The sequence below is a fragment of the Centruroides vittatus genome, unplaced genomic scaffold, assembly GCF_030686945.1.
Source record: "Centruroides vittatus isolate TY-2023 unplaced genomic scaffold, ASM3068694v2 scaffold_861, whole genome shotgun sequence".
NCBI lineage: Eukaryota > Metazoa > Arthropoda > Arachnida > Scorpiones > Buthidae > Centruroides > Centruroides vittatus.
Window position 1 is genome coordinate 5041947 of NW_027122718.1, and position 13162 is coordinate 5055108.

Here is a 13162-nt window from a genome sequence, read left to right on the forward strand (position 1 = left end):
TTTATGACTGTTATGTAGACTTTTATTTAATGATTGTTAAACTACACAGAATCATCAAATAAAAGTTTCCTTTATCATCAGATTTCTATCCTTAGTCTTGCACCTTTACCAAAGGTTCATCTTCCTCTTTGGACAGTATGGATTTTAATTTAAAGAATGATGTATTTGTTTTGTAGCATGATACTTTTCAAGTTTTAGCTATTGAGATTTCGGGTACGTTCGTTAAGTCAAACGAGTTAAACGCGTTAGTAACGAATTGTTCGAAAAGTAGTAGTCTCGCTCAGTGCGCATGCTCTGCGGTGATGACGTATCGAACGAAACTCTAACGAAGCTCACGAAGGAAAGAGTTAGTTTACTTCGTTAAGAAAATGGCGCCCGACGATATCGATGTTTCTAGATCTACTTGAGTGTTTAAATTGTGAATTAAAAGGTGAAATGATTGAAATAACTGTCCATCTGAAGCAACCTAAGAAAAATATTTTGGATAAGGCTGCACTAGCAACATTCATATCTTCGATTTTAGAAACAGCCATTTAGTTATAACGAATCGTTCGAAAAGTCTAACGAAACAAGAATAACGATGACGTCATTCTCGTTTAACTCGTTTGACTTAACGAACGTACCCTTTATTATATTGAAAATGAATATTTAAGATTTATTCTTTTCTTATATTAATTGCATTTAAAATATTATTAATTTATCAATAAAATGCTTTAAGTTCTTTAAATATATATTTATATAATTTTTTTTCTATATTACAAGGGAGACAGTCTTTTAAGGTGATAGTCAACATGCAACCGCAAAATGAATATGGTACCTATCCTCAAGGAACACCATATCCTAAAGCATATCCTGGAACACAACCTCCACCACCTGGATTTCAAATGGAAACTGCACCTCCAACTGGTAATATTTTTGTAATGGAATTTACTTAAAATCAATATTTATTACATTCATATTAAAATATTCTTCTGTGATAAATTAGAGAGAAGGTGGGATAATTCCAGTCATTTCAGTTGAGAGATTGAGAATATTTTAGATTATATTTTCATTAATTATTTTTAAATTTAACAAAAGGAAGTGGAAGCAATATAAATAAAATTTTCACAAGCACGTTTGACAGCTAATTTGAATCTTTCACATTTAGGTGAAAATTCATAATCAATAGGATTGCAAATTTGGTATGGTGTGTGTGTGTATTTGAAGTTTCAAATATGACAAATTGACATGTAATTTCAAATACATTTGGGAGACATTATGCATTGCCTATAATTGATTGATCTTGCAACAAACTTATTAGTATTCCCAGGCCAATTGGGTAGCCTTATAAACTTTTTAATTATGGTGTTTGTATAGAAATAATTAGTCTCATATATCCAGGATTATAATATATCCATCTCATATAATTTATTTATCTTGTTATATATGCATCATTTTTTTAATTAGCTGTGGGAAGTGCTTGTGAAAATTAAATATGTTCATTTTAAAGTTATTAAATTTTTGTTAATGTACAAAAATAGTTTATTTTCTTACATAGAAGCAAAATTTCTTTTAGAAGTGATATAAGAATTTTTTATTAAATATTCTTTTAGTTTTTGATGTTAGCAAAGTTTTATTTGAAGCAAATTAATACTTTTATTATATATATTACACAAAATTGTGTGTTTAATAATTAAAAAATAATTATATAAGATAATATTAATATAAACCCAAATAACACTTGAAAAAATTTTGCTGTTCACCTTTCCTAAGTAAATTAATTGATACCCTATTAATTAAATTTTATTATACTTAAATTTGTTTAAAGAAGTAGAACAATTTTATACCTTTAATGATTTTAAAAGATCTATTTTATCTTTACTAAATTAATAAAAAAAAGAAACCTAAATAAAATATTAAAACTAATAAAACATAAATTTGAAAACATTAAGATCATTTATAAAAATTTTAGTGATAAATGTAAGTTATAGTAAGGAATCATTTCTGTTTGAGTGTTACATCCTTGGAGAATGAAAAATATCAGGTTGTAAAGGTAAAATTTAGATAATTTTAAAAAAAATTTTATTGACAATTAACTGAACAATGATTATAGTTTAGTCTTGTAGATAATCGCATCTCATCACCTTTGCTGAAAACTTTCAATTCCATGAGCATAGAATGACTGGGGTTTTTCTTTGAAGGAAGTCTCAATTGTCATTCTACACATGGATATTGTCATTGAACTGGACATTGACATTATGGTTCTGCAGGCTGGGCATGAAATAGAAGGTAGTCAGTTGGTGGTAGTCTGAGCTGTAAGGTGGATGAAGCAGAGCCTTCCAGTCCAGATTAGCTAGTTTCTCTGACATCATATTTTCCCTATACACTGCTGTGCTGTTGTGTTTTTGGACTTTGTCAATTTTTGGAATGGGAATGCTCAAGTTGTGCTAATTCTCTGATGGTCAACTGTGAACTATAGTCTCAGTTGCAGGAGAACATTATCATCAATGATGGAATCACTGCTTGAATGAGATTCATCTTGAAATGTAAAATGTTTGTATTGTCAGACATTGCAGATGTGTTTACTTCCAATGAAATATCTGATGAATTTTCCCCTTATTACTTTACTTATATACCCACATCAAACATTCCAGAACTTTTTTTTTTTAAACTTAGAAGAATATTTAATTGTTGCATACTGTTCGTTCTAGATCCCACAACTTCAAATTTTTTTGAATAATTTAAAAGTCATCTAAACTGTTTGGTAACTCAACCAACAGACCATTGTCTTTACATTTTCAGAACTTTACGGTTTTTCCAATAATCAATAACTTTCTTTTTTTTTTGCTGCCATACCTATTTGTGCAAACAAGTACTGTAATCTCTTTTTCAAAAGTTTACCTACCATCTATACATTTCTCTCTGTGAAATTTTAATTCTCTATTGGACAGTAATTTGAAGACTTTTTGTAGCATTAAAGATATTCTTTAAGTTTTGCTTTTAATCTAATCTTTTATTTGTGATTCATCAACATTGTTAGTTTCACCAGAGATTTTTTTTCTCATAAAAATATTGACATTTCTTAAAATGATTGACCCATCTGCAAATGTAATTGAATTCAATATTAAACAATTTCAAAAATTCAATGGCTATTTCTTGTAGCATGGTCCCACTTACTGGAATGTCTTCATTTCTTGAACCACAAAAGCAATGAATCTACATTAGTTTTCAGTTTTGAAATTTGGTCTTAATTTTTTTTATTGATGACATTGATGGTTTGATTCCATACTCCTTATATACTGTATGTCTACTTTTTATTTTATCAACTTACATCAAAATCTTCATTTTAACAGAAACTGCTTCAAAGGGTATGAAAAACTATTATGAAATTCAATACAGTTCTGTGTGTACTGTGGTGTTTAACTGTGTATGAATGAGCCAGATAAGTTTTTACTGTACAGGAAATCCTCATTTATTTGAAATCAGATAATTCAAAATCCCGTTAGTTCGTAACTGTACTTTTGTCCCAGCTGGGGATATAGAGATTTATATGGTAAGGAATTCAGTTAGTTCGAATACAGCTACTTTGTATTTTGAAGTGAAAATTCTGTCTGAACTATGATATGCATATGTTAACTCATTTGTTTAGATTGAAGTGCCTCCATACTATAAGAGAACAATAGACCAAGAACAAGTTTAACTCTTTAAACACGAAGTCGGCATAAATCGGCTTAATCCGTTCAAGATGAAGTCAGCCAAACAAAAAGTTGTTTTACTGGTTTCGTTTTACAAATTGTTTACGTTTTGTCTACTCCCTTCCCGCTCGGTTGAGTTCATTTTCATTTAAGAGTGATATTGAATGTTAGTTGGTTATGTTTATAAAATCTTTGTTGTTTTGTATATACTATATAGTTTTTATATAAATTAAATATTATTGTATTGTTGAATGAAATGTTATTTACACTTTTTTCTGACTTCTTTTCATTTATCATTTTTATATTAATCTTATTTTATAATATATTATTTATTATTATAATGTAAATTACTTTATATCATTAATTATGTTATATTTGTTTTCATGTATATTTTAATATTTTTTACAATATTTTAAAATAATCTATGAAACATTTTATTGAAACTTATCATATTTAATGAAAGGATTATTTATCTATTTTTAGAAGACAAGTTACTAATATATAATTTATTTTATATATAAAGCTAAGAATGAGCATTTCTCATTATATACAAAAGATGACATTTAAAATGATGTTAATTTTATAAATATTAACAAAAATATCAAGAAAATATTACAAAACTTCATAAATGGCAAACCCCCCAATAATATATTTGAACTGTTCCACAACTGGGGAGAAACTAAACCATATGTCCACACTAAAGTATATCCTTAGGGTAAAAACTATTCAGTCTACAAATACGTAGTAAACACAAAAATTTTAGTGTTTAAGGAGTTAATTAAATGTATTACTTGAGTTATACAAGATGTATTGCTTTTTATGTTTGTAATTTTTGTCAGATGGTGGGATGGTTCATGCATAAGGCCAGGAACACGTGTAAAATTGTGTGGCAGAAAACTGAATCAGAAATGAGCTTTCAGTTCAGTTTCTGTTTTACGCTTTTATGCCAGAACACACATATGTAAAAATTCTGGCCGAATAGGAAACACCACTGCCACTAACAGTGCTAATTTTATTAATTTTTTTCCTCTCATATATCTATCCCTTTGTACCTTCCATTTTTTCTCCACTTCCTCTGCTATAATATAGAAAATTTAAATTAATACACTTGTATTCTGAATTCAAATAAAGAACGTGTGATGTAAATACTAGGCCTGTACAGGTATACCTTGAGTTACGTCATTCTCGATTATACGTCATTTGTCAAAAAAGTATATGGAAAAATAAAAATCAAGATTAAGTCATTTTATTCGACTTTACACCCGTCTGCCACAAATATTGAAGTTGTAATATCACTAGAAAAGCATTAAAAGCACATAAAATCATATTAAAATATGTACATTTACAGTATATATTAATATAATCATCATAAATCCTAGAAAACGAAACATGAAAACATCTGTGTTTCTGTGTTGTCGTCTTATTTAGCGGTCTTTAAGTGCTCATTATTGGCGTTTTCCACGGTAGTTCCAATATTTACCGTTTGGCGTCGTTGTCAGCGCCACTCGATATTGGTAAATTTAACGTAAATTAGTTTATTTTCTACTATCACAAAATAATTTTAATAACTGTATTTGTTATTTAACCTTAAAAAATCATCTTATTTTATAATGTCTTAGAGAAACCACATTCACAAATAAAGAGTCTGCAATGTACTTTAAACATCACCAAATTGTAAACATGTACATTTACAAGTATGTACTGTACGTACTGTACATGTATTCGTAAATTTAGATTACTTTTTTCTCTACTATATTAAAAACTAAAATTTATTTGTTTGTAAGCTTAAAATAGATTCTTATTAACCATATATTATTAAAAATGCATTTATAAATAAAATACAGAACTGGGAATGGTAATTTGTGGTTTAGCCTAGTAAATTCAGTTTAGACAAGTAAATTCAACTTACGTCACCTCTCCTGGAACCAATTACCGACGTAAGGTGAGGTATACCTATATATCGATTCTACTAGACCTACCTGTTATTTGAAATTTTGCACCTATAGCCATCCATAAACGTTGTTTAAATACAGTGTATACATGACACTGATGTGGTCGAATGGATTCGATAAACCCCTGTATTTCATTTATTTTTCGTTTTTTCGAGACCATCACAATTATAGGGTTAACCCTCATTGCTGCCATTGTTAGAATAAAAATCACATGTTTACTTTGATGTCACAGAAAAGATTTCTCTTTATTGGAGGAATTTTGGCGTAAAAATTTTACGGCGTAAAAAGTAGACACACGCTCTACTCTTTTTTCAGTTCTGTTTCAGCTGAAATTTCAGAAAAATTTTTACACTTTCTGTTTTATGCTAGATTTTACACTGAATTTTACGCATGTGTGTTCCTGGCCTAACACAACACAAAGTCATAAAAATAACATTGAGTTGCCCAATCTCTTTCCTCTTATTGGGACTGATAATTAATAGATTTATTGCATCAGTGAAAATTACAAATAAAGGGAAACTAACAAATGCATAGTAATCCAAGAAGTTTCATTGTTTAAACACAATAATATGTGGCCTACTCATTTTTAAATAAATAAAATTATATTATATGTTGTAGCACAATATGTTTACAAAATAGTATAGTATAGGTTTATTTAGATATTTTAATAGGCAAATTAAAAAAAATTATTAAATAAGATAATTAAATATGCTGACTTTACATTCAGGAAAATGGGTTAATTGAACTCAAACTTTTTTTTTAACAATGTTTGTTATAAATGTATTCTACTGTAATAAAATTTTAGCTTAGTTTTTATTAGTTAAAAAAGATATTTCAAAAGAAATCTGCAAAAAGTTTATGAAATCTATCATAATTTCAGTGAATCTCTTTGCAATCAATAAAATACAACATAACAGGAGTAAAGTTCCACAAGAGTTAGAGATATAATGTTTTATAAATAAACAACAACTAACCCGTTATACATAAAGACCAACCACTGCCGAATTATCGGGCTAGAAAATGGCTCTAGTACCAAATTATCTTAAATTATTAATATTACTATAGCCATTTTCTAGCCCGATAATTCGGCAGTGGTTGGTCTTGATATAATGTTTGCTTATTACAGTTTCATATTTGATAGCACTATTCAGTACATTTTTAATCATATTAGTTGTATTTCTACAAAGTTTGGTCTTTCTCTAACTATTATACTGAAAATGAAGTATTTTCAATTTCATTTGTGACCAGAGGGTTGGCACCTCTTTAGTGCCTCATCAGGATACACACCATTGTGTCTCGATTGACATGGAAGCCGAGACAGTGTGTTGATTCGGTCACACGAGCGTCCACAGGTGATCAGATTCGGGATGGAGTGAGAGACAGCACACTGGAAGTGACTCATGCAGAGACCATGTTAACAAAACAACGTTTATTTGTAAAGGACAAAAAAACTCATTATATTACAATACATAAATTCTCGATAGTGTGTGTAATAGCTAAAATAGGGTTAGATAGGCCTAATTTCGCAGTTCTCGAGAGATAGAGTTTACATAAGATTCGTGTGGTGATAAATACTTTATAGAGGATCTTGTAAAGGGTCTTGGTCTGCGGTGCTCTGGTTGAACGAAAGAAAGGTTAGGATTGAGAAACAGTTCGAGTATCCAGTAGATGTTTGTGGGCAGACGTATCCGAAAAGGGTGGTGACTTGCAGAGCGTGAGACAGAGGTCTGGCAACGATTTTTCACTATTGAGGGACTGGCGACAGCTGACTTTTCTTTCGGCCTCCAATTTCAATATCAGTACAATATCGTCTGGCAAAGAGGTCAGCAGGTCACGGGAATGCATCATTTTTGCTATCGAGAAAGTGTAAGAGATTCTCTCAGGTAATAGATGACGACAACCACTGAGCAAGTATGACGACATCGACGATCGAAATATGGGAAAAGTCAGATTATCACACATTCAACTCTGATATAATTTTAAACTATTATGTAAACAGTGGCAAACTTTAAAGCATAAATATTAATTAATTTTCTTTGTTTATGACTTATTCTCTTGTCAGTATTTTTTTTTATAATAGTGCATAATTGTTAGTTTCGTAATCTTTTCTGTAGAGTGCTGAAGTTGATAAGATTATGTATGCTGAGATTAGGGTAAAGCTTGCAATGTAGATGGGGCGAAGATCCTCATTCATTTAGTATTGGAGGGTTTAATAGAATCAGATAATAATAGAATACTTTATGTTGTTAACCAGTATCTTCTTTTCATGTTTTATTAAAATTCTACAATTTTATTTTGCTGTGTTTTTATGCTAATATCCATTGGGATTAATTGATTCCATAACTAATAGGAATTTGATTAAAATTGACAATGATTTCAAGTATTTTAATTCTATTGTTTGTAGAAAGAAGTAAAAATATCTACTTGATATTTAATATAATTTTTTTTTTATTTAAAACTGATAATTTATTACATGTAATTTTGTAATTATTAAATTAAAATTTTTTTGAAGGTTTTGCACCTAATTATACAACAGGAACAGGTCCACCTGGAACAGGCTATCCATCAGCACCAGGATATCCACCAGCACCAGGATATCCACCAGCACCGGGATATCCACCAACAGCAGGCTATCCTGCTGGATCAAGTTATCCAACTGGTGGACAATCATACCCATATTCATCAGAATTTTCACAAACTAATCAACCCTATAATGAACCACCACCAACTTATGTGTTAGGTCCTGAAACTGATGGATATGAATCTGATCCAATAAAAGGATGGGAAGGAATTACAGATAAAGCAATCAGACGTGTTTTTATAAGAAAGGTATTATTTATTATATAATTAAATAAATAATGTATATTTCAAATTCCAAGCTAATTTACTTAATATTAACATATATTCAATAATTTTTAAGGCTTGCTTGTAAATTAAATTCTACTGATGAAAAAAATTTACAATACTCTGAATGTGTTTCAGTTTACTCAAGATCATATCTTCAGGTAATAAGCTGGGTACTGGAAATGACTATGTACAGTATACTAATACATGCACAAGTTCTAAAGTATAGCATATGTCAACAATACTCAGACCATATCAGTATACCATGTACCATCTTTGAGTGTCAATGCAGGCCTGTACTCTCACATGCAGCCAGTTATACAGGTTTATAAAAAAAAAAACCATTCACACTTTTCCAAAAAGGGTTTATTGAGGTACATGGCTTAGAAGGCCTTGTTACCAGGCCCCTCTTTTTACTCTAGACATGGGAGTTGACCAGAATCATCAGGTTCTGGATGAGATTAGATAATAGCACCAAGTACACTTTCTATATATAAAGGTGTAAGTACAATGTATGTATCTCTAGAATTCTTGAAATATATATATATATATATATATGTAAATCCAGTCTTGTTAATGAGACACTATTTTGCAAGACCAAGATGAAACTGAGATGTTTTTGTCCGAGATCAAGACTTCTATCGGTATTAAGATATTTTGCATCTAAAACCAAAACTAAGTTTTAGAAACTTGTTATCTAACAGTTACAAAAGTTAATTATTAAAACAACGAAACTGAATTATGTAAATAATTCAATAAGGTTTAAATTTAGAACATTATTAGTATTACAATGCATATGCATTTAGGTTATATGCATGCCTAAAACATGTCATGAAATATAGAATTAAAGCTATTCTGTGAAAAAATTACTGATCAAACAGAATAACATTCAATAATTCATATTTTTGAGTTATTAATGTCTGCACTAAAAACTAATTTTTTTTTTAAATTCAGTAATGTAAATAGCATTAATAGCTAGCGGCATAGCATCAAAATCTTGTGTCTGTGGCAAAAAGTAAAAAAAGAAAAAAATTCTTCATATACGGTGAAAAGTAAGCAGCTCTTTGATATATATAGTCTCACTTTTCCTCTCCCCAAACTATATATAATTATTATTGATTTACAAAATATTTCTTTATTTTATTTATTTATTGTTTGCTCAATATCTTCAGCTGGGACATATTAACCATATCATTACTATACCACCTTTTTTTTTAAAGTTTATTAGAAAATTTATCTCTTTAGTAAGTTGTTTTATCATTCAAATTAATTGGGTAATATCTGTTGAAATATTTTAATTTTTTTAACTGTCCATTTTAAAAGAACAATGGTCTTAATTGGTTTTAAATGCATATAAAATATGTATGTATGTGATTATCATATTTATTATTTAAAATGCTTATTTAAGTTTATATGTGAAGACTTTATAGGAAAGAATATAATTATAAATTTTTCACTGAGAATATCTTAATACAGTTATGCATGAAAATTCAGAAGAAAATCAAATTGACTGTTTATCAGCAATAGAAAAGTCTCCTATTATGCTGTCAGTCGTTTTAAAAATTGTATTCGAATGTGTCATTTATTCTTTGATGCATATTGGTGATATAATAATAATATTTCTATAATTAAATTGTTACAAAAAATTTTTATTTTAATATTAGCAAGGATTCTGCTCCCAGAATTTTGGCAGTCCATCACTAAAGTTTGTATAATTTTGTGATATGCACTGTATCTGTGTTATAATTATTTACATAAACAATATTAATTAAATCCTTACACTCCATACCATCACAACTTACTTGCTAATGATTCCACTTGAAAGATATGGAAGTGGATTATGAATAAGAAGAGTACATTGTAAATAAAGAAAAACAAGAAAATAAAATGGTAGTTATAAATTTAAGTTTAAATTTTGAATCTAATTCAAATGAAATGCTTTTTTTTTTTTTTAAACATATGTCAATAGACATGTTGTAACAATAAGAAAGCTGGTTAGAGAATTTGAAAACATTCTAAAACAGTGTTCACAGAAGAACTTAGAACAAATGGAATAAGCTCTGAAGTTGGACAAAAAGTTCAAAAGCACTCAGTTTAATATAAACAGAAAATTGAACTCCATTAAGTACAGTATGGAAAGTAAATTAAATAACAGTAAATAATAAACAAATTTAATGAATAATAATTGATGGTAAGAGAAGAAAATGCTGCAATTTAAAATAATGCAGAATAAATTAATAACAGACATCTTTAAAAAAATAAGCAGATCTTGCTTAAGTTGGTTGATGGATGGTTGTTATGATGTTCTGTTAGGCATGTATTATGAACTTCATAGCAGAACTATTTTGACTTTGTCAGATTATGATTTTTTCTGATAACATACTAAATATCTCTTTTTGACTATATCTTATTATTATTTTTTTTTTACAAGAAATTTGCTTTTACTTTTACACAAATTATTTAAACATGCTAATTTGATTGCCATAAATGTTAGGTTAGAGAAAGCATATATCAATATGAGTTGCTTATTTTCAAATCAATTAATTCCACAAAGCAAAAAGTACAGAAATTGATAAAAATGATGCACATTCTTGTTTGAAATTTAAATAAACATTATAGAATATATTATTACAAGCATAGCTTTTATCTAATGACACATAAATTTAGTTATGTGAAAAAATGTAAAAATAACTATTATTTCAAGGATGTACTGAGTTAATTGATTTGGTCTGTGAATGGCTCATACATCAAATTATTCATATCTGTCTAAAGTTATTCTAGAAAATAGCTTTATTTTGTAATGCAGTCAAAGTAGTAATAATTTTTATTATTAGTAATTAGTTAGCTTAATTAGTAATAGCTTCGCTAATATTTTATCAGCTTTTAAGATTGTCAATTGTGGTGAGAACTTTATGTAAAATATGATATTTTTTAAGAATTAAAGATATTAAATATTCTACAGGTGTATACCATTCTTATGCTGCAACTTGGCTTTACTACAGCTGTGATTGCTTTATTCATTTTTGTGTAAGTATTTATTTATTCTTTATATTTATAGTAGAGAATTAATTTATACTTAACTTAAACTATTATATTGCAATAACATCTATGAATAAATAGCTTGACCAATCTTAGAATTTATGATTAGTGAATATAGTTTTGGATTGTTCAAGAGATTATGCATTTGGAAAATAAAACCATTTACATTTAATGAAGATTTTATCAAAGGAATAGATTTTGGCATTTATAATCTTTTCTTATCTTCTTAATGGGTACTTTTAAGATGCAATTTTTGAAAAAATTTGATGGTTTTATCTCAAAGTCTGTTCATGTGGTGGTATTAAATTCAGACCAGTAAAAACATATGTAAATAAAACAACATATACTTACTAAATCTTTGTACTTAATATTATATATATATATATATATATATATATAATATTAAGTACAAAGATTTAGTAAGGTTTTTCTTAATTCCTAGAACTTAAAAAATTATCACAAAACAGGATCAGCAACTAATTGCATACTATACTCAGCATTAGTGATAAAAATATCTGTTTATCTTAAAATATATATTAGCGAGGTTGAGGCCAAAGTTTTAAATTCGAAAACGTGTACGTCGGACGTTCAGCACCACTTTCCTGTAAGCCTAGAAGTTTGACAATGGTGTTTGGAAAGTCAATGGAATCATGCTCGACATTCCAAACGCCATTGTCAAACTTCTAGGCTTACAGGAAAGCGGTGCTGAACGTCCGACATACATGTTTTTGCATTTAAAACTCTGGCCTCAACCTCGCTATTTTTGTCAAAATTTTGAATAATTTTTAGATTTAAAACCATATTTTTTTTTTTTTTACAGTTCTAACAAAATTTTAGTTTTATATAATAACCTACTAATGATTTGGAACATCTTACACTGCTTTTCTCAAATATTAGCAAAAAGAATAGTTTTTAAATTTTTTGTTTGTTCTAAAAAATTTATTAAATGTTCATTTTGCTAATATTTGAGGAAAGCAGAGTAAGATGCCCCAAAATATTAGTATTGTATTAAACTAAACTTTTGCTAGAACTATAAAAAAGCTGTGGTTATTTTCTGATTTTCCTGTTCCAGCTTTATATATTTCAGACTTTAATCTCCATGAACTGATGTTGATCTACGGACAAATACTGTTTTTAAATGGTTCTTTTCTTCATATTTTGAGTTTTTATTTTATTTAAAGAACTGAAAAAAATGAAAAGGGGTAACCAGAAAGAATAAAGCAATTAAACTAGAAAATTCTTATTTAGCTATCATTTGTCACATTATCTTTACAATATGATAATATGTATAATCAGAGCAGAAAATTATACCATTTATTTTTTTTAATGACGACTATTTATTCACGGAATTCAATATTTACATTAACATTATATTTTAGTAATTTATGGCGACTCATTTTTAAAACCCACAACATGCAAATTATAACATTTTTTGGATGCTGTAATTTAAGTATTGAGAATGATTTACAAATTTTCACTGTACATTGCTATAAAAAAAAATTTTTTTTTCTTTGTTGCAATTTGAAAAAATCGTAGCCCTATAAATTCTCATTGTTGTCCATCTGCCTGTTCTTTCTTTATCTCAAGAATGGAGTTAGATAGATGAAAGTCGAGACCAGATATGGAAAGCTTAGGGGCAGGAGGCCCCATAAA

General features: G+C 28.4%; 1 protein-coding gene across 1 annotated transcript in view; it reads left to right on the forward strand.

Moving 5' to 3' along the window:
• The first annotated feature begins 746 nt into the window (after positions 1 to 746).
• LOC136990173 (protein lifeguard 2-like) overlaps positions 747 to 13162 on the forward strand; it is a 32128-nt gene continuing 19712 nt past the window's right edge. Inside the window, exons 1-3 of the mRNA XM_067288539.1 lie at positions 747 to 906; positions 8139 to 8455; positions 11433 to 11495. Of these exons, the coding sequence (XP_067144640.1) occupies positions 792 to 906; positions 8139 to 8455; positions 11433 to 11495 (495 nt within the window). The 5' untranslated portion in view covers positions 747 to 791. The remainder of the gene's footprint in view (positions 907 to 8138; positions 8456 to 11432; positions 11496 to 13162) is intronic.